General features: G+C 40.5%; 1 protein-coding gene across 1 annotated transcript in view; it reads left to right on the forward strand.

Moving 5' to 3' along the window:
- The window catches only part of Enpp6 (ectonucleotide pyrophosphatase/phosphodiesterase 6), an 81,716-nt gene that overhangs the window by 36,167 nt on the left and 22,793 nt on the right, over positions 1–22,756 (forward strand). The window contains exons 3-4 of the mRNA XM_090353774.1: positions 12,391–12,502; positions 22,553–22,694. Coding sequence (XP_090209900.1) covers positions 12,391–12,502; positions 22,553–22,694 — 254 coding nt within the window. The remainder of the gene's footprint in view (positions 1–12,390; positions 12,503–22,552; positions 22,695–22,756) is intronic.

A 22,756-nucleotide genomic window follows, 5' to 3' on the forward strand; every position in this document is an offset into this window, starting at 1 on the left:
TAAGAAACAGAGCTATTTTACTTACTGTGATAAGGTAAGTAGTAAACTTACCCTACGCATAGTTTATAGGCTCCTTTCAGAAATCCATGGGACAGACTCATCCTGATTGAATTCTTTCAATCAGAAGGACTCAGTGTTAACAAAATAATCAATTCACCATCCTCTCCCCATTTCTGGGACTCACTCATTTGGTAGGTGTAAGCAATTTGGCTTTTCCATGTGCAAAACTATAGGCACTTTCCCCCTAATTAGTAAGGCTATAATACTAATGATTGCTATCAGGGGAGACCTAGAAGAAATAAAAGGAAAACCGAACAGCAGCCTGATGGGAGATAGAAAGCTGATGGCATCTCACTGGCTTGGGTGGAAGGGCAGTAGCAGCTGAGAAAATCCTGAGGGTGTGGAGGATTATGGGATAGGGGGTCTGGCAGGGATGGGGGAGGGAGTGTGGAGAGAATGAATGTCAAGGCTGAGTCACAGATGGCTCACACCGAGGGCATGAGCCTTCAGCAGTTTGGAGGATGCTGTCTAAGCCACATGGAGTGCTGCTCAGGGCATGCAAGGGTGTGCCAGCCTAGAACACAGACAGATGGAGACCACAGTAAGCAGTCCCACAGCCAAGCTGTAGCGGGGGCATGAAATCTGCCTCAGAGCTGCTACAGGCATCCTACAGGTGAGTGCAGGAAGATGACAGTAGGCTGTGCTAAGTCAGACTCAGGCATAAATTCAGAGGACAATTGGGATTCTGTCCACAATGGTCATCTAGGCTGACATGAGATTGTTTTGACTAAGGGAATCATTCAAGGGCTTCCAAGAGGTGCAGTCTTTTATGGAGTTGGATGTTAGATGAAAGACACAAATCTAGTGGCCTATGCAGAGGGGTCAACCCCATTATGGAAGTCAGTCTAAGGCTAAGAAACATAGTTGTGCGTTGAGGTTATTCTTAGGTATTCTTAGAAGCATAAGGGACCCATGTGCACCAGAACAGGAAAGGCATTGATGAGCATGTAGCCTTAGAGATCAGCCATCCTAAAACACTACCACTAAATACCACTGTGAATATTATCATAATGCAAATAGGGGGCCACCTTTCGTAATGAATCCTTCCATTTCATTTATCATGAACCTTTACATATCACCAAATATCTAACAGATCTCCAAGTTATTTCATATGTCAAATATCTCATTGCTCTTCGAAAACAGCTCCTAAGGGCAAGAAGAGTCCATTTACGTCATTTGATTCACAGTTCAGCAGCTAATATGATGTGATAAAACTGTCCTGAAATCAGTTATCCATTCTCCTCTCAACAATCAGGAAGAAAGGAGCTAAACTGATAGCCCCCTCCAATTTCCTCAGTGACTTAAATGAAGGTTAAATCAAGGTCTGGCTGCGCTGAAGTTCTGGTAGAGGCTGGATGACAAATCTGGTTTCTTAGACTATGCCTCGTCCCTTAAGACTGGCTTTCTCAGACAAAACTCCTTCGAGAGCTGGCTGTCTCAGCTGCCCAGCTGTATCCTGATATCCTCTCTTTCCCCTGCTAGGATTAATGGCCATTGCTGTCTTTTCTCTTTCAACATTGGTCCACTCCAGCCTCAGCCAAGAGCCCAATATGTGTTCATTTGTCTACATGAGTAAGTGAAGTGTAATGGTATTACTTCTAAATACGAATTGATTTTATTTTTCATCTTCAATCCTCTTCTTCCTTCTCTACTCATGGGACACTGTGCAGGCCCCTTGAAGAGACCTGGAAACTTTCATTTCTCTGGTGAGCTGTGTTATGACACTCTGAGTCTCACCATTAAGTTAATATTTAGAAGTGCAATTTAGAAATGGCAATAGTTCAAGTCTTCCTGTCAGGGCTAAAGCCACAGACTGACAGATTGCTCAGTGGAGAAGAGTCCAACCTGCTCCACCTCCAGTCTTGAGACATTTAATGTTGTCTGGAGACCCTGTCCTTTTCAATAGTACCATCAAATTGTGAAGGGAAAAATGTGCTTCAGAAAATGATTGCAGACTGTAAATCATCCAGGAACCGGTGCCTTGCAGGGCTCTGCAAAGGATTAAAGCTAAGTATGGCTGGGTGCTGGTGGCTCATGCCTATAATCCTAGCTACTCAGGAAGCTGAGATCTGAGGACAGCATTCAGGCCCTGAGTTCAAGCCCCTTACTGGCAGAAAACATGGTCATTCTGGGATGGTACTGATCATGAGTCTGAGCTTCTCTTAACCTTCTTTCCATCCAGTACAGGTTTTAGAGATGCATGTACTCAGTGTTTAGATTTCTGGTTCTAACACTCGTGAATTAAGAACTTCTTTAAGGAATTGACCAAAACTATTCTCAGCGGTAGAGAGCTGGCTTTACATAGGTGAAGCCCTGAGTTTTATCCCCAGCACCTCAAAAACAATTCAGACCTCATTTCAAGAAATTACACCCAAACATATACGTGTTTTTGTACTCATGTAATACATGAGATTACCATGATCAGGATTGCATGAAATTTTTGTTGTGCTAACACACTTATACCTGTTACCTCACTGATTTTTATTTATCAAAGAAAGTGAATGCATTAAGAATTCATCAAAGTATCAGCGGAAACCTTTGCTGCAATTAATGTTGTCTGGCAAGGGGAGATTTGAGTCAAAATTCAGTAAGACTCTGGATTGAAAGCAAGTTACATCATTTCCTTTGTCAGTAACTTTGGCAAGCTGTGCATCACTGGTGTTGTCTGTCTGTGTCAGCAAGAAAAAGATGATGAATTCACATTTCAAATGTGAGATTGTCTCTGAAGAAAAGAAAAAGATCTTCTCAAGCATTCTGTAAGATTTCTAGGCGACAGCCATTTCTGTTACAGAGAAACTGAGGAGGTGTTGACTCTCTGGATTGCTACCTGAAGAAGCAACGTTTTATGCTCCAGCATAAAAAGTTTTCATAGCAGTCTAACCATATCCAGTCTTCTTTTGCAAGATGGTGTGGTGGCCAGAAGAGCTCAGGTTTTTCAGCTGCATACCTTATGGTGATTAGAATATCCTGAAGAGAAGTCTAGGGATGCACTTCTATGGCTTACAGATCATGGCAGATGTATTTCTCCATGAAACATCTTTAAAGACTGGGATGAGCTCTCAGAAGACACATGAGGCGAATGCATCAAGAATTCAATGCATATCCTACAAAATTCAGAAAAGTGACGGAGGGATGCATGAGAATGTTGAAAGGGGTGACATTGATCAAAACTGTCTTCATAAACTTTTTTTGAATGGCAACTCTTTTGTACAGCTAAAGATAATAAAAATAAACACAAAAGATAACCATGAGCTAAAACAGATATGGGCGGTCTTCACCCTCTACTCTTATCCCTAAGAACCTACCACTCAGTGAAGGAGACATAACCATCTAATACTTAATTCAAATACATGTAAAAATACAATAATGGGAAGTGTAATACTGAAAAGTGCATTGCATATGACATCATCTAATGAAGGATCTGTTTTGGCCTGAAAGGGTTTGTTTGCCCTGAAGAAGTTCGTGAGCTCATATTCCCTAAGGATGGGTAAGGAGGGGATGAGGGGTGATGTGAGTGAGGAGAGGCTAAGGAGTCAAGATGAGGAACATGTTCCATAACCATAACTCCAGGATTTCCATTAGCGTCCTCAAGTTGCAATGAAGTCTTACCTTCAATAGAAGCAATGATAATTACACATCGTGCGTTATGCATTTAGAAGAAAACAATGTATAAATAATATATAATAAATATTATATAAATAATTTTATATATTATATCGGTATAACACCTAAAAGATCAAATTTTCACAATGTTTTCCACAAAGGCAATTTTTAATGAAACAAGAAAAAATATGAAAAAACCCTTTTTGTTTGTTAGCTTTGTTTCATTTTGTTCTGGCTAATGAATTCCCTAAGTCCTATTAAGTATTGTACATTCTTGTTTATCAACAAGGACACATCTCCTCAAGCAGTAAAGATAGATAAGATATAAGCATTTGTTATCATATATAGGTGATATTATATGATAGATTAGCTTTGATATATTGCAGATTTTATTAAATATTTTTCAATGATATTTTTGTATGCAATATGCTATATACTTAGATTGTAGATGCGTGCTATATCATATACTATAATACATTATATACTGTTATACTATTATATGCACTATATACTATTATATATGATTAAACTGCAGTACATTACAACACAGTGTTTAGTGCACATCCAGGCCTAAAAGGACACATATTTGGCCATTGATTTGGTTTTGAGTACCGTAGAGGATTTACTGAATTATGACATTCTTAAGTGTATTCTGATGAATTATCAAACACTGTGAAGAGAACTACTCTATTTCAGGATAGAAAGCAATAGCATATATAGAGAAATATAGAAAAGGGCATGATAAGAAGCACACTGAAGTGATAAAAAATAGTAGCCACTGGGTGTAATTTTAAATATTGATGTATATTTTTGCTTGTGTATATTTTTCTGACTTCTTTTCAAGGATGCATCGGTTTTTTTTAGCAAGAAAAGCAGTTCAGGTTGTTTCCATTTTCTAAACGCTTCTAAACCTCATTAGTCAACCCTTAAAACCATGTGCATTTACACTGTGTGGGATGAAAGTAATTGAAATAGAACATAAAGTATTCAGGAAGATGTGTGCAGTTTACACACAAATGCTATGCCATTTCCTATCAGGACTTAAATATGTATCTTAGAATTCTCAGAGGTCCTAGAACAAATCCCCTACAATGGGATACAAGCAGACAAGCTGACATCTTTGTAGCTACCATTATTTCATCAATACCAGTATTTCTTCCAGCATGCTTTGGGCCTGAAGATTCAGGAAGAGGCATACCAGAACTACAATTCCAGTAGCAGTCAGAGGTGGGACTAGTGAACTAGAGATTGTTTTCTGATCCAAAGATACAGAAAGAAATTAAAATTTTACCTTTGGCCTCATTTAGCAGACCACAAACTTGAGTATGGCATTCTCTCTCTCTCTCACCTTTTTTTCCTAGTAGCCAGCTACTGTCTGTGCTCAATGGGTGATGTTTAGCTGAATATCAAGACTCAGCTGTAAGGAATAAGCTGTGTCTCACATAATGTGTCCTTCCCTGTGCACAAGGCCAGCCATCAGCAGTGAGCTGTGCTCCAGCTTCTCTCCCTCAGCCTCCTATCTGAAGAGAATCACTCACTATCATAGTCCTGCAAAACCATGAGCCAGGCTCACCCTGGGGAAAAGGGCTCTGAGATCAAAGTCCATCCTTCCTCCCTCCTCCCCCAAAGACTTGTTCCCACAAGCTCTGTGCTTCAGATGTAGTTTCCTGGAAAAGGTTACGTGTTTCCATGAGAGTTAATTGGCTTAGCTGTTTTAATAAGCTCTCCCGAGACATGTATTCAACAGTTGCACACCTGTCTCACATCACATAAAATGCAGCTCATAGCAGTTATTGTTACAAGATGTGTCAAAGTTGGCAAGCAGGAACCACTTGGAAAGGGAGACCTGTGCTCTAGGAAGTTGAAAGAAATGTGATTTTTTAAATAATGGTTTCAACTTGGTGGTCTTTGGAGGGGTTTATCAGAAAGCAAGGAACATTGGGGAAACATTGGGCCTGGAAGAACCTTACCAGAGCTTAGAGGTGTGACTGGTTGGCAAAGAGAGCGACCTGGCGACATTGCCTTCTACCATGACCCTTGTGAAAAGAATGGGGTTTGATGGAAGACCACTGGATGTGGCTGGGAGAGCTGATAATTGCCATACCTATGGGACATCAGACACATTGTAAATAGAGTATTTGCCTTTATGTTTATTTTTCTCCGTGACAATAAAGTCTTGTGAAAAAAATCTATTAAAATGATTTTCTGATGGGTAGAAATTGTTTTGAAGAAGAAATGCATTCCGATTTCTTAAATTTTTGCACAAGGGTCCATGAGTCTTGTTGCTTTGTCCTTATAATCCCTCTAACTATCCTGCTGATTATTTATTTATGGCATTGTTGGGGAGATCATATGGTAGGACTAGCTAGTAAGAAGGCAGATTCTAGAGAAATGAATGATAATTAAGGACAATTCCTTTCCAAGCTCCCTGGGAATGATGGGGTAAAGAGAAAATGTACCTTCATGGTTATTATGAAACCCAAATCCATTCTCAGATTTCTGTTGTCTTCCCCCAAAGATCACTAATGAAGAATCAGAAACTCCTGCTTCCCTGTTACGTTGGGCTGATCTGTAATGCCCTCCATTAGACCAAACTGCAAGTTCTCTGAGAAGCCATGAAAGTGGCCTAGAGGCAACAGCTTAGAGGTTGAGCAATGCTCACCCACGTTCATGTTCACAGAGGGAATTGGCAGCAAATCCAGAAAAGGGACTCACAGACTACTTATTTAGAACAATCCACAGCCATCGCCCTCCAGACTGCCGATTTCTATCCCATAAAGACAAGATAAAACTAAAGGCCCACACAAAGCCATCAGGAATAATTAACTTTTCTATCTCTAAAACCAACAACTCCATTTACTTCATAGTCAATTACATTGCCAGGGTAATTTTTTTTGGCCTTCTTTTGCTGGTCACTTAATGGTAGTGATAAGATGAAATGTTTCTCTTTTGGGAGTTCAGGTAGAAGAGACCAATAGAGCAGAGTGTGCTTGCCTCAGCCTTTGTCTAGTTGGGTGCTTATTCTGTCCTTTGTAGGGACATGTGGTAATCCATATCTTCCATCCATATTAATGATGCCTACAGGACTTGTATTCAGAGCATCTCTGTTGGGTTAATTAATATAGGATCATTGTGTAAGATAGGATCATTGGCTCAAGTCATCTGGACATATACTAAATGATAATGCCCTAATTGACTTTGTATTGAAGGTTCTTTCTCTTTCAGGTTTGTTGTTTCCTGGACATTACAGTTCTCATAGGACACACCTACTGTGGCATCTTTTCCTATCTAGGAAATCTTGAAACTGGGTTCTCAAATACTTCCAAGAGCCTGGTGTGGGAGCTCACACCTTCAAATCTAGTTACTTAGGAAGCAGAGATCTAAGGATCAAGATTTGAAGTCAGCCTAAGGGAAAAAAGTACATGAGACTATAATTCAATTAACCACCAAAATGTTGAAAGTGGAACTGTGGCTCAAGTAGTAGAGCACCAGCTTGAACATCAAAGTCAAGTAAGAGCATGAGGCCCTAAGTTCACAATCTGGTAACAGCATAAAAAAAATAAAAAGGTTTCCAAGAGCAAAAATAGTCCTAAGGGAATAGTTTAGAGTCTCCTAGCTCTCATATTTATTGCTAAAATAATCCTGACTGGAAATGTGCTGCTACATGTCTTTACATAAAAAAAGGATGACTCTCAAGCAGGGAGCTTGGCCTAGTGGTAGAGTGCTTCCCTAACATGCACAAAGACCCCAGTTCGATTCCTTAGTACTACATACATAGAAAAAAAGCCGGAAGTGGTGCTGTAGCTCAATCAAGTGGTAGAGCTGTAGCCTGGAGAAAGCCCAAGGGCAGTACTCAGGCCCTGAGCTGAAAAAAAAAAAAAAAAAGGATGACTCTCATTTACCCATCTCACAAAGAAGCATTGCTGCTGTAAATCTGTCAGATGGCAAAAATCTTGTAAAAAAATGAATAAACCTAGTGATGTAACAAAAAAGTTTAAAAGTCTCTTCTAATGTTTGCTTTTAAATTATTTAAGAAAATAATTATCAGTTGAGATATTTTAAAGTTTATTATAGGCTCCTGAGGGAATTTTGACATTCAAAGAATTCAGTGACACTAGTACCTCAATTTTCACCACATTTCTTAGAATTCCGCCCCCCTTTCTTTTTGTTGTACTGGGGACTGAACCTAAGGCCTCGTGCATGCTAGGCGAACACTCTACCACTTGAACTATACTCCCAGCTCTTCGTTTTGATTTTGTTTTTTGAGATAGGATCTCACTAACTTTGCTAAGTTTAGCTTCAAACTCACGATTCTCCTACCTTCGTCTCTCAAATAACAGAAATTATAGGTACTTGCCACCACATCTAGCTTCAATTTAAGAAACATAATTAGAACGGACTCTAGTCATCTCATTCTAAAGAGCTTTGTATCTGTCCTTGAACACATGAATTAATTTTTTTGTTGGTTGTGGGCCTGGGTGCTGTCCCTGAGCTCTTCAGCTCAAGGCTACCACCCTACCCCTTGAGCCACAGTGCCTCTTTGGGTTTTCTAGTGGTTAATTGGAGATAAGAGGCTCATGGACTTGCGTGCCTTGTCTGACTTTGAATTGAGATCCTCAGATCTCAGCCTCCTGAGTAGCTAGGCTTACAGGCATGAACCACCATACCCAGTTTCATGAATTAATTTTTAAAGAAAATCTCTATTCTTATCATTAAGAGGCCAACTTCTAACAAAACATAATTTTTACATTAAAATTATTTGCCAAAACTTGGGGTTCTACTTGATATAGCAACCGGCTAAGCTGTTTGAAGCAATTTGTCTGTATTCATATACAATGACAGAGATGCAGAGAGAGGTGGATTTGGCAGTGGGTACTGCATCTCTAGTCCAGTCATAAGCTAACCTGAAAAGCAGTCGTTGAGTGGGCAACACACTGAAAACTCTTTTTCTAGAATCATAGGACAGGAAAAAGAATAAAACATGGAGTTCAGGACCCTTTGAGAAGAAGAGAATTAGTAAACATTCCACACTCTCAATTGTGACAGTAAATGGAGCTAACACCTAGACAGGGAGGGAAGCCTTCATAAAGACAAAACTGTGTTCTGAGACATCTTAATCCCTGAATAAATCCACTGTGGGTAAAAGTGGCTTGCCCCTAGTCTGAGTGTCCCCCATAGCAGACTCCTGTTTTTTTTAGATTGTAACAAGATATAACTATCAAATGATAGCTAAAAGTTTCAGAAAGAATACAAAGCAACCCCAAATAACAAACAAGGTCCACTCTTCTGACATGAAGAGAAATGAAACATGCAATAGATTTAAATCTATGAGTATTTTTTAAAATTATATTTTATTGGCAGGGCAATGTACAGAGAGGGGTTACAGTCACATTTATCAGGCAATGGGTACATGATTTCTTGAACATTGATACCCCTTCCCATGTTTTTCTCCCATTTTCTCTCCCTCAAATCTATGAGTATTTTGATACAAGACATTCAAGAAATATGAAGAAAGAACTAAGGGGAAAATGACAACTTGCATTAGTCAATTAAAATCTTTTATGGAAGAGAATTCTAGGACTACCAGAGCTATCCAGGCAAAATGTAGAAGGACAAAAAGAATAAAAAGGCAGAAAACATATGAAAGACAATGGAAAGACTGTATTAGAAGAGAGATGGAATGAGAAAGAAATAGTATCTGAGAGATAGTAAGAATTTTCTAAAATTAACAGCTACATCATATAATAGATCCAAGAAGTTTTATTACTTGGGTGCTGGTAGCTGTAATCCTGGCTACTCAGGAAGGTGAGATTTGAGGAACATGGTTCAAAGGCAGCCCAAGCAGAAAAGTCTGTGAGACTCTCTCCAATTAACCACCAGCAAACCAGAAGAGGAACTGTGGTAGAGCTTTGAGCAAAAGAGCCCAGGGACAGAATGCAGGCTCCAAGTTCAAGCCTCACAATCACCAAAACAAAACAAAACAAAAAAAGTGCTATGAAACCCAAGCAGGATATCATGAATTCTGGAGTTGTTAAAATCCAAAGACAATGAGGAAATCTTAAAAGTAGCTAGAGAAAAGTATTTAAAAGGGCAATAAGAATTACAGTGTCTTTCTAACAGAAATATTGGAATCTAAGAACATAATGGAATTGTATCAAAGTGCTAAGAGGAAACAATTACCCACCTAAAATTATCCACTTACATCATGAAGAGGGAAGAGATACAGAAAACAAAAATCTGAAAACAATAGAAAAATATGGAATTAATTTATATTATGTAGAAACATTTATTTTCTTTCCCTCTCTTCCTATCTGCCTCCTTCCTCCCTCCCTTCCTTCTTTTCTTCCTTTCCTCCCTCTCTTTTTTCTTTCCTTTAATACTGGGAGTTTAATCCAAGTCTTCCTACTTGCAAGGCAAGTTCTCTACCAATTGAGCTAGGCCCCTGGCCCTTTTGTTTGCATTTTACTTTTAAGATAAGTTCTCTCTAAGATTTTCTTGGTTAGACTTCTCACTTTCCTGAATCTCCTGTCTCCACCTGATTATAAGTATATGCTATTATGCCTAACTTATCAATGTCATTTATAACTCCAGACTCCATCTTTCTGCTCTTTTAATATGATGACTTTTCATATTATAGTTATTAACTCATAATTTCAAGATGGCTGCCACAGGTCCAGAGGACATGTTTTCTTTGTCTAAATTCCAAACTGGAAAAGATGGAGATGCAGTGTCATTAGTACAATACATCTTTCATGAGGAAGCAAAGCTTTCCATCAGAAGTTCTTTGTAGATCTCGGTAGACCCTAAGTTCAGTTTCTCAGTAGACCAGAACTTGGCCACATGACCATTCTTAGCTGTAAGGAAACCTTGCAAATCAAAAGCTTATTGTTTCCATAGACTAAGTGATGGAAGAGAAGAGAGTTCATCATGATTTTATTTCAGCTCTCCACCGCAAAAATCAACTACACAAGCCACCAGAAAATTAATCTTTTTTTGCTGTATTTACATTTCTTCTTTTGTGGACATAAATATGTTTTAAGTATTTACAAAAAGGAATTTCTTTTTGTAATATTATTTTAGCCCTTTTTTCTACTTACAATATTATATCAATAAATATAACTGGCATCATTTTCATTTCTTTGGGGTATTTTGCTGTGTGTACATAACACAACTGAACTAGACTGCAATTTTTAGAGTATGTTCTCAGAAGCATTTTGTTAGAGAAAGCATGTGTATAATAAAAATTATCTTAATATTGCCTGACAACCTTATCCCCAGTGAATGGCAGTGGCACAAGAATCCACTCTAAGATGTATGCTTCATACAGCTGCAGTCCCCACTTACCCAGTTTTCCTTTCCATGATTTTAGTTTTGTGTGGCCAATTCCTGTTTGATATAAATAATTCATAAGTGTTCAGTTATCACCATTCTCAATAGTGTGATAAAAATCTTATACTGTCCTATTCTGACTCACACAGGACATGAATTACTCCTTCATTTAATGTGTCCACACTGTATAGCCTTCTTCTGAGAATAAGAGAAGACTAGGGCAGAGAAACTGAACTCACTCATATCCGAATGCCTCTGTTGCTTTCACTGCATATTATGACAGTCAAAGCCATGACTCAGAATTCCTGCATTAAACTTGGTGACATTTGCTCACTCATAAGTCCAGTTAGTCTTTGTGTGCCACTAGATAATGAAATGCCCATTTCATAAATATCCGATTAACCAGATTCTACCAACGCTTGATTCCAGAACAGATCAGGTATACTAGAAGACTTCAGAGGTTTTTTAAAAATCATATTTTATTTATTTTTAATTTTTTATTATTGTGAAGGTGATGTATAGAGGGGTTGGTTACCATTACAAGTACCTACTCAAGTAAGTGTCAGTTGACAGTTGAGTTACCTCTTCCCTTTCTCTCTCTCAGTTAAGAGTTAATAGTTTTGAAAAGAACATAGGAAACAAACTGTAACGAAAGTATTTCTCTATGTTCATTAATTTTTACTTTGTTTTTATTATCAAATTACTGTTGTTTCTACCATAAGCCCTATTGCACAAGAATGACATTTAAGAGTACTCTGGTGAGGCAAAAAAATAAAGTTAAAAGCATCACTATCAGCAACAAGTTACTTTTTTGTGTCAATAATGAGACTTGAACTCATGGCCTCCATACTCTCAATAGGCTTTTTTATTTTTGGCTGGTGCTCTATCACTTGAGCCACCAAATCTCTAGTCTAACATTTTGCTGGTTAACGGAGACAAGTCAATGGGATTTGTTTTCCCAGTCGGATTTTGAACTGAGATTCTCAGATCTCACCCTCCTAAGTAGTTAGGATTATAGGCATGAATCAACAGTGCCACAACCAGTTATTTTATTTGTTTTCTGTTTTGTTTTGTTTTGACAGTCATGGGGCTTGAACTCAGGGCCCGAGCACTGTCCATGGGCTTTCACAAGGCTAAAGCTCTGCCATTTGAGCCATAGCACTACTTCCAGCTTTTTCTATGTATGTGGCAGCGAGGAAATGAACCTGGGTCTTTGTGCATACTAGGCAAGCACTCTACCACTAGACCAAACTCCCAGTCCCTAACCAGTTATTTTAGCTCATGAAAATGAACATCATTTTATTTAGACTAACCATATGTGATCTTGGACATCAGCTTCATAACCCTACCTTGAACATTGGTGTCAGAGTAATCATTTGCTGTCTGTTTCCTTCCTAGGCTGTGAGGTTGAGATTCTTGGGGTCAGACCTAAATACTGCCTGGAATATAAAAATGTCCCAACGGATATCAACTTTGCCAATGCTGTCAGCGATGCTCTGGACTCACTCAAGTAAGTCCCAAATCCTCGGTCACACCATTGCTGCAGTTCCAGCACCAATAAAGGGAACTGAATGAAGTGTGTTAAGACATGGGTGAAATAAGGTCTTGGATAGGGTTGGCTACTGTGGGATATAGTTCTAAAGAAGTAATTTTAGGCAAGGTATTCCGTGGAAATGTTGATCGAGAGAAAGGCAATCTCCACGATTTTAGGATCTGCAGTGTGTGTGTGTGTGTGTGTGTGTGTGTGTGTGTGTGTGTGTGTGTGTGTGTGTGCTGTTGGACAACAAAGAACTAATATGACTATCCCATTTTCCTTATAATGATTTAATGCATTTCTAAGACATCAGGATTAGGCAAAAAGGTGAGATCTGTGAACAATGAAGGTTGGGGAAATTGTTGATTCTACCCCTCCTTGGAGAGATGCAAAACACATTCACATATTAGGACATGGAAGTTTTTTCTCTTCTTACATGGAACAATAGCATAGGATTTGAAAACTGTAGAAATTAATAATGCTGCTCTGAACAGCACACATGAATCTGTCAGAGAAACTGATAACCAAATAAGTCAAGATAGTTTTAAATGACTACCAGAAATCACTGGAAAAGACCATCAGACCAGCAGACCAGCTCTGTGTAGGGCTACATATTTTTTGTTGTAGCTAGATCTTTTTTATTTAATTATAATTAATAGAAGGGTTACATTATATTCATTATGTGCATTTCTTCACAAACATTGCTACCCCTTTTCATGTTTTTGTTCCCATTTCCCTCACCCCACCCAGGATATAGAAACAAGAGCCATATAATGTGTGATTGTTGTCCTTAATGTACTATATTACCTCTCATCTCTTGTGCTGTCCCTTGGTTATCTCATATTGTTACAGTATCTTACCTTGTTATCTGATATAGTGTATATATGTTTATTGTATATATGTTTATTTGAAATAGGATAGTGCTTCATTTTTGTAATCCTAAATACTTGGCAGGCTAAGATCAGTAGTAGCATGGTTTAAGGTTTAAAAGTTTTGAGATTCCCCTTCTCAACCAATAAATAGGAGTGGAACTACATGCCTGTCGTCCCAGCTATGTGGAGCTAAGAGCAGGAAGATGGCAGTTCTAGGCTAGTCTAGGCAAAAAAGTTTGTGAGATACCATTTCAACAGAAAAATCAGTTGTTGGTAAAAGCCTATCATCCCAGCTGCAGAAAGTGCAAAGCAGTTGGATCACAGTCCAGATTGGCCAAGGCAAATTAAGACCCTATTTCAAAAATAGCCAGAGTAAAAATGATTTGGTTGTATGGCCCATGTGGTAGAGTATCTTCCCAACAATTTGAAATCCCTGAATTCAAATGCTAGTACCACCATCAAAAACAAAGAAAAACCAAACAAAAGGCAGTGCAGTTGAGTACCAGAATTAGAAATCAGAGGCTAATGGTATTTTGGGGCCTCAGTTTTCCAGCGTTGGATTTGAGATCCTCTTGGCCACTGGATGTGGTTCCCAGCAAAGTCAAAGCAGAAGATCCATAGTGATCAGAGTGTTGGAACCTGAGCAGGATCTTCATCTTACAAAAAAAAGGAATATGGTTTGTAGCTGGGAGAGGGAAAGCCAATTCATGTTGAACAGTGGGCAGATCACAGCCCTAGCCTCATGAGCTGGCCTTAACTGAGGTCTTGTGGCTCTTGTAAACCCCATTCTTTCATTTCCTTTTTTTACTGTTAGCTGCAGGGTAAGTGGCAGCTATCAAAGGAAAAAGGAAGTCTTGCATCCACTGACCCTTAGAACGCTCCACTTCCATAAAATAAGGGGCATATTCTAGGAAAAAAATACTCTTTTTATTGTTTGTGCTCCTCCCAGGGCTTGAACTCAGAGCCTGGGCACTGTCTCTAAGCTTTTGTTCATCTTGTCTTAGAACTGAATGGACTCTCATAGCTACAACAGAGTGGTTCACAGGCAGGAAGCACGGGCTCACAGCCATGAGAATCTCAGGTCCACACAGGCTGAGATGCTGCCCAATCTAAGCATGCTTCAGGGACAGCAGAATACTGGAGGAATACCTGGTTGGCTCTCCTTCCTCCTCAGAAATGTTGCTGTTTTGCACAGGGGGTTGTTGTGGTTTCATTTTCCTTTGCAAGTCACATGACAAAGTAATAGAATTCTGGAAAAAGGCATCTTTATCTTCGTAATCAGGAGGGTCTGTGGTAGTTGTTGTTGTTGGTAGTGACATATGTAGTTAGTAGCCAACACATTGGTCTCCTTCAGAGAAAAAAGCTGAAAAGAGCTGGAGATGTGGAGAAGTAGCTAGGTCTCAACATGGAGCGAGAACCCTGTTGCCTAACTCAGAACAACTCATGTTTATTTCTGTGTACATGGACATGAGCCCTTTGGGAACCATTTATAGTACACAACAGGAGAGATGGCCCTGGAACTTGTCAGTAAGAGTCTGGGCAGGACTGAATCAGACTGGGGCAATTGCCTTATGGATCAATCACACTGACAATGTTAATGGGGCCACCAGAAACAGCCCCTTTGAATAATGTGTGTGAAGATATAGGCCTTTCATCTCAAAAGCTAGATAGTACTTGAGATGAGAATGCAAAACCAAGAGGAAATCAAGTAGGCCAGCTGTGCTACTGTGGAAGCAGAAAGATAATTCCAGACTTCCCCCAAAAGAACAGTACTTTCTTCAACCAAACTTGCCTTATTATGTTTCTCATTACTTCCTTACAAAGCAAACTAAAAATTGGAGGTTGTGGACCAATATTTTTTGTTTCCAGTCTAAACTTTTCAGGAGTTTAAGCCTCCAGGAATTTCTAAGACTAGTCCTCTTCAAGAGTGAAGTAAACATGACAAGATGCATAGCCCAGGACAGGCTGGCACAATCAAGAACTCTATCTGTGGTAACTTGTGCTTGCACTAATGTGGATTGAAGGAATCATTCATTCTCATGGAAGCTGTGCTTAGGCGAAGTCCTGTAATTACTTATCTTTCCATCAGATAGCCCTGAGTGAGGAAACATGACTAAAATGCCATAGCTTACCTCCTGGTTTCTGTTCAGCTCTAGCTCAAATTCCTAGCTGGCATTTAAAGAACACTTAAAAGTCTACATACCAATGTCCAACGTGAATATACATTTCTACTATTTACTACATGTAAACATTTTCCCAGGAGGAGCATAGAAAGTAGGAGAGACTATTAACATTTTGGACATGGTGGCTAATGTCTGTGTTGCAAAGCACTGAGGAGGCCAACCCAGGTAAAAATTTCTCAAGAACTTGTCTCAACAGAGGAGCTGAATTTGATGGCTCAAGTCTGTAATCCCAGCTATATAGGAGGCATAGACAGAAAGACTGCAGTCCAAGACTGGTCCTAAGCAAAAATAAGACCCTAGTTGAAAACTAATTGAAGCAAAATTGGGTAGGGTTGTGGTTCAAGTGGTAGAGTGCCTGACTATCAATCATGAAGACCTAAGGACAAACACTAGGACTACCACAACACATGAACAAAAATACACAAACGAAAAAACACTCTTAAACATGGAGTCTTATCCAGGGACATTTCAACAGGCCCACAAACGTCAGGAACTCAAACCCATGTTTGAGTAGAGACAACCCAGAGCCCATGTTTGACCTGAGCTTTGCCCTCCAATGCTCATATAGCTTCATAGAAACCATAGAAACCAGATGCTACTTTGAACTTATACTACTTTTCAGCACAGAGGAAAAGAGAAGGAATGAGAATTGATGTTTTTAATACCAATAGCATTGGTCCTAAAGATTTTGTTGCCATGAACCCATTTTTTTTCCTCTCTCATCTACCTGATAACATAGATGTTGTTCTTCCCATCTTACAGAAGGGAGCACTAACTGTCTGAAAGTTAAATATTGTGCCTTGGATCTCAGGTTGGGGATGAGGGGCAGCAGCCAGCTCTTTCCACGAGATACAGTCCCTAGTCTCCTGGACCTCCCCTGCCTGTGAAGACTTCAGGCTTCCTACGAAGTTTGCATGCAGTAGTCAGACAGTGAGGGAGAATGGAGAGACACCTGTTTGGAACTGGTTTCTTTGGGAATATCCAGGGCTTGAGCTTTTGCAGAGCTGGAGAGGGCTGGAGTCTCTAGAGCCTGCTCAGTACCTTATACAACCAGCAGCAGCCACCTCTCATGCTTTCTGTTCTCTGCCTCCACACACAGCAACTCAGCAGTTAGCATATGGACATGTACTGCTATCCTATCTCACAGAAGAGAATTGTTTGTGATGCACGGACTCTGAACCCATCCTCCAGGAGTTCTGTTTGCAGGACTTTCATGGCTCCGTGGGTAGGAAAAGATGCCAGGTGCTAAAGCCAAACTAAGCTATAAGTAGGTTAGGAAAGTGCTGAGGAGGCAGCCAGAGAGCCCTACCAGCCTCTGCCATTTTGGCCCAGGGGGTTGACCAAGATGCCTCCTCACCAAAGGGTGTTTTAGTAACTGTGCTGCAGAACTGCAGACTCAGCTGCTAAGTATAGCTCCAGAAGAGCTCTTTCAACATCCAGAACCTTAGGGCCTGCTGCAGTGACAAAGGACAAAATGGATGATAAGCCAGCTATTTCCACAGGCAAAGTGGCTCAGCTGTCTTGGCCTGGGCCCTTCCCCTTTCTGGACTAAGAAAGGAGGGGTAAGAATGTAGTTTACACTCAAGTGAGCCTGAGTTCCTCTTTTTCCTCCTCCTTCAGGGACAAACAGAAGACATTCTTTTCCCCTTCCTTTTCTTTTTCTGTGTAGCAAGCAAGTCTTTTGAAAACATCAACCTATTTAATATATATATATAATATTATACCTATATATGTTATATATAATATATTATATAATATATTATCTATACTTATAATATATTATATATTATTTGGTCATTCATCTGAGACATCTTTGTCAGTAAGAAGAAAGAATCCGAATTTATGCTGTTCCAATGCCCATCAAAAGGTAATTTTCAAGGCGGGTATGGGGCATACATCTATATCCCAGTAACTCAGGAGGTGGCGGTAGGAAGATCAAGAATTTAAGGCCAGCCTCAGCAAAGTTAGGAGACCTCATCTCAAAAGAAAAGGAAAAACAAAAGGATTGGGGGCTCAAGAGGTATAGCATTTGCCTAGCATGATCAGGGTTCTGAGTTAAATCCCTAATACCACCAAATAAATTTTAAAAGCAAATAAATTATAATAAAATAATTGAGGGAGGGAAGAGAGAAGGAAGGAAGAAAGGAAGGAAGAAAGACGGGAACAAAGGAAAAATTTTCAAAACAAAAGCTTCATCATTTATCCGTTATGTCTTTTCATGGAATTATACCAAGGTTCAAGTTACTTTACTACTGGGGATAGGGAAAATGGAAGAGCTGGTTAGAAGAACATGAGAATTCACACTGTATCTATGGAGTGATGGAGAAGGAGAGGACATGAGTAGTGTTAGAGGCAGAAAAACTTAATCATGTAGAGGATAGGAAGACTAGAATTTGGATGCTGGGTGATGGTGTCTTAGATGTGTAATTCTAGTTACTCAGCAGGTTGAGATCTGAGAATCAGGGTTTGAAGCCAACACGAATGGAAAAGTCCATGGGATTCTTACCACTGATCAACTCAGCCAAGGACTAGCAAAAAAAAAAAAAACAGATGGCAATTTGGGGATTTCTTTCTCTATCAGATCAAAATGCTTTTGATCTTATCAGATTCCTAGCAGGTAGCAACGAAGTTTACAAAGTCAGAACACTAATTAGTAGTTAGATGTGTCTTTTGAGCAAGCTTTGTGGGCAGTGTTCTTGTTTGGTGGTGAAAAGGCACACATCATTTTAGGTCCTTATTTGTAAGTCTTGCTTTATGTTCTAGCATCATTAGCATTCACATAGTGCTAATTTAAACAATGTATCACCTGACTAGGGGGCCATACTTTCAATCTTGGGCTTGTTTGTAGGGAAAATCTTGTTTAATACAAAGGTGGCTTACAAAATTGAGGCCTCTTAGAAACAAGCCAATAATAATTCTAATAATTCCTTTAAGTTGCTTCCCGTCTCTAATTCTTCTTTCTTCATAGCACACTCTTGTAAGCAATATGGATGTGATATTACAAAAAAATTTGTTTATTTGTTTGTTTTTGTTGGTCCTGAAGTTTGAACTCAGCCTAGCTACTGTTCTTAAACTTTTATGCTCAAGGCTGGCACTCTACCACTTCTAATTGTCTTGGTGGTTAACTGGAATCTCACAGATTTACCTACCTAGGGTGGCTTCAAACTCAGATCCAGCCTCCTGCCTAGTTAGGATTACAGGTGTGAGCCACCAGTGCCCAGTCATTAGAAACTTTTTATATTGCAGAGCAACCTGGAGAAAGTCCTAAGGTAACTGGAGATATGAGTGTTCCTGAAGTCCCAGAGCTAATGGACATGTGAAACTTGTAGGGAACTGGATGAATGGCCACAGGCTCTTCTGGCTGGATCCTGGGTCTTAAAGCTATAAATGGCCAATGACATATCTTATAGTTTCCCACTTACCACTCCAGACCTGACCAATCTGTTAAAAAACAAGCTGGCTTGTGATAGAGACCAGACCCAGGTAGAAAACAGCTGGCTACCAAAGATTTGTCTGCAATGCTCCAAACTGGCAAAAGCTCTTAGCTCTTGGAGACTTCAATCCCCTAATGAACCAATGCAACTTGAATATAAAAACCTCTCACATATGCAATCCCTGTATGGCAAGCCCTCCACATCAAGTGCTCCTGGTCTGTGGGTTGACAGCTTCCTGAAACCCAGCCGTGAGGTAAACTGTGATTCTCGATAGTGCTCTGATGTCATAGAGATTTATTAAGATTGCAACCCGCCTTCCTAAATCAGTCTGTGACTGTTGCCTCAGGGTGAAGGTTTAAAGCAAAGTGATCTTTCTGGTGCTGGTGGCTTATACCTGTAATCTTCATTAGTCAGGAGCCTGAGATCTGAGTATTAGAAGCCAGCCCAGGCAGAAAAGTCTGAGACTCTTATCTCCAATTAACCATCAAAAAGTCCTAAGTAGATGTGTGGCTCAACTGGCAGAGTGCCAGGTTGGAGTGAAAAAGCCAAGTGAGAGCACAAAGCCCTGAGTTCAAGCACCAGTACACACACACACACACACTAAATGAATAACATACAATAGCTAAAGTGGACAGACCTAGAAATATTGCATCAGACTTTATTTTTTTTTCTTTAGTCATGGGACTTGAACTGTTGGCCTGGGTGTTGTCCCTAAGCTCTTCAGCCCAAGGCTACCTCCCTACCCCCTGAGCCACAGTGCCACTTCCGGTTTCTGATGATTAACTGGAAATAAAAGTCTCACAAACTTCTTAGTGCTCAGGCTGGCTTTGAACTTCAATCGTCAGATCTCAGCCTCCTGTGTAGCCACCACAGGTGTGAGCCACCGCACCCAGCTTACATCAGACTTTAATGCCACATTAAACTTTGTTTTTGAATTTGCCTCACTATAGTAAGTCTCCACTGTGTAAAAGAGGATTTTCCTGCTCCAGATATGGACCCTATTTATGACAGATGGTAGTGTCCTTATCAGTATGCCTGAATGCCCAAATTGCTAAAAGCATGAAGGGAGTAAACTGTGGGACTTAACTGCAGAATAATATATTTTTAAACTTCCACCATGTTCAGAGATAGCAGTAGAGGCAATGCATTCAGTCCTGAGCATGAACACAGGTCTCAACTAAGTTTCAGCCTGTGGATGAAAGGGAGATTCCCAAATTCAAACTTTTCTTCACTACCTACACACTTGTGGGACCCTAAAATGACTTTTTGTGCTCGACAAAACTAGAGATGTGGAGGGGTTCAGATTAGTTATTCACACCTTAGCAAGTATGAATAATGCTAATATCATTGGTGAGAAACAACTAAATAGTAACTGATACCCATCTACACAGTGGAGGAGGTTAGTAATGGGGCTGGTTAGAAAAGGGTCAGTTTGTTTTGTTCTAAAAAGGGAACATTTGTTTAACAATTTCACTTGAGACCAGTGTATTCTCACAGCTATTCCCAAAGAACCTGACAGAACACAAGAGAAGATTCCAGGCAGAATGTACTTGAGCATTTGCCCTCTAGTTTAGAGGATCGCCTGGTTTAGGAGAGGAAAAGGTGCTCTGCCTTTGGAGGCGGAAGGTTTGAGTTTCCAGTTCTAGCTGCATCCTACAGATCAAGGAATGTCCCTTCTAGAACTTTCACAAGTCTGTTTCTTCATCTACAAATGTGGTAATGCCCTTCAGCCACTGTAGCTCCCCATTTGGGGGTGTAGAGCCAACCCCCAAACATAGAGTTCTGTGTGTGGAGAAGTGAGGGACTTCATTTCCCTGTGACTCTTCACCCCATCTCACACCCAGCTCTCCAGGGTTTGGTGGGGTTGAGGGAGGTAGGAGCATGTTACAGAGTTCCAGTGTGCCCAATGCTGAGACACAAGAAAGAATGAATCACCCTTCCTAGGGAGAAAGTGGCTCGCAATTTAACAGAGAGAAAAGGGCACAAACGTGAGCAATTACAACACAACCCAGAAATTCAGAGCCAACAAGTGAGCCTTGAAGAACCATAGGAGCATGTGAAACACCAGAGGAAACACCTTGGGAAAGGTAACATCTGCCCTAGATCTGCTGTGGGAGAGAGCAGGGGCTGTCTGACAGCTATATTGAGTTCTCCAAACAGAGCTACAAAGCTGCTCCCCTCATTGTGGATGGCAAGAGCAAAGGCCTTGCAAGCACTGGTCTTTTATTCTTCACGTTTTCAGTGCAAGAAAACTGTGTGTGTGTGTGTGTGTGTGTGTGTGTGTGTGTGTGTGTGTGTGTTTAAAACATAGTTTTTTAAAAAAAATATACTGCAATCTTCCAAGAGTATTATTGTCTCCTGATAGCATAAAAAATTAGCTTGAATTGCTTTTCTATTGCTTCATCATTCGTCAGTTCTTGTTATGTCATTGTCATTGTTATCATGATCATCACCACCACCTCCACCACCATCACCATCTTCATTATTATTCTGGTCACTTTCCTGTGCTTTATGGGTAGAGGGTGGGTACAGCCAGACCTGGGAAGGGATTCACAGAAAAAGTAGTGTTCCCGTGACGGCAGAGGGTACATTTTCTGGAACATCTCTCCCTCTTTGCTCCTCCAGCCTCCTATTCCCATTTGTATCACTGGCTTCCTTTAAGGCATTCTTAACCAAGCACAGAGGGTTAAAGGCTTGGATTTTTGCCACTCACTGATGGATGGCCAAGGCAGGGACTTTGAGGTCGGTGGAAGTGTGGTTACCACTGGAATTCATTCTATGTCCAAATTGGAATGGCTCTTTCCCGCATCCCCAAAGAACAAGTGTCTGCTGACGTTCAGCCTGAAACAGTAACCACTTTGCCGTCTTCAAGCTTGCTGTGGTACTGCTGTTTTCACTGCCAGTTAGACTGCGTAATCTACTGCTGTATTTAGAGATGTGCACGCAGTTTAGATACTGCAGCTGTGGTTATTTAAAGTCGCCTCAGCTGGTTGCCAGTTGCTTAAGTCTATAATCCTTAGCTACACGGGAGGCTGAGATCTGAGGATCGAGATTCAAAGCCAACGCAGGTAGGAAAGGCCACCAGATGCTTATATCCAATTAATCAGAACGTGGCACTGTGGCTCAAAGTGGTAGAGCTTTGAGCAAAAGAGCTCAAGGGCAGTGCTCAGGCACTCCTGAGTTCCAGCCCCACAACTGAAAAACAGCAAACCAAACCAAACAAACAAACAAACAAAAAACCAACACAGTTGCCTCTTTCCTGGTTTTCTAACCTTCCAATGTCAGTAAAGTTGATGGTAAAGCTGAAAGCATAAAAAAATTACCTGTGTCTGTTAGCACAATCCCAACTCTTAGAACACGATGAACGTTCTCATACGGCCAGACTGAGGTGACCTCGGAGCTGGGCACTAGCAACCATCCACCTTGCTTATTTTGAAGTTTGGGCCTTGATCTCCAGTTCCGGGTCTTAACACCTTTACAGGGGGCTGGTGGGTCCAGGGACCTCCCTCACCCATGACTCTCTCCTGCCTCCTCTAGGAGTGGCCGTGCTGACCTAGCAGCCATATACCATGAGCGCATTGACGTGGAAGGTCACCACTACGGACCTTCTTCACCACAGAGAAAAGATGCCCTCAAGGCCGTGGACACGATCCTCAAGTATATGACCCAGTGGATCCAGGTGACCTAAAGCAAGGACAACTTCCTCCTGTTACCCCTTCACTGTCTCCATCACCCCTCTCA

This window comes from Megascapheus bottae, chromosome 20 (genome assembly GCF_031878675.1).
Source record: "Megascapheus bottae isolate mThoBot1 chromosome 20, mThoBot2.hap1, whole genome shotgun sequence".
In the NCBI taxonomy this organism is placed as follows: domain Eukaryota; kingdom Metazoa; phylum Chordata; class Mammalia; order Rodentia; family Geomyidae; genus Megascapheus; species Megascapheus bottae.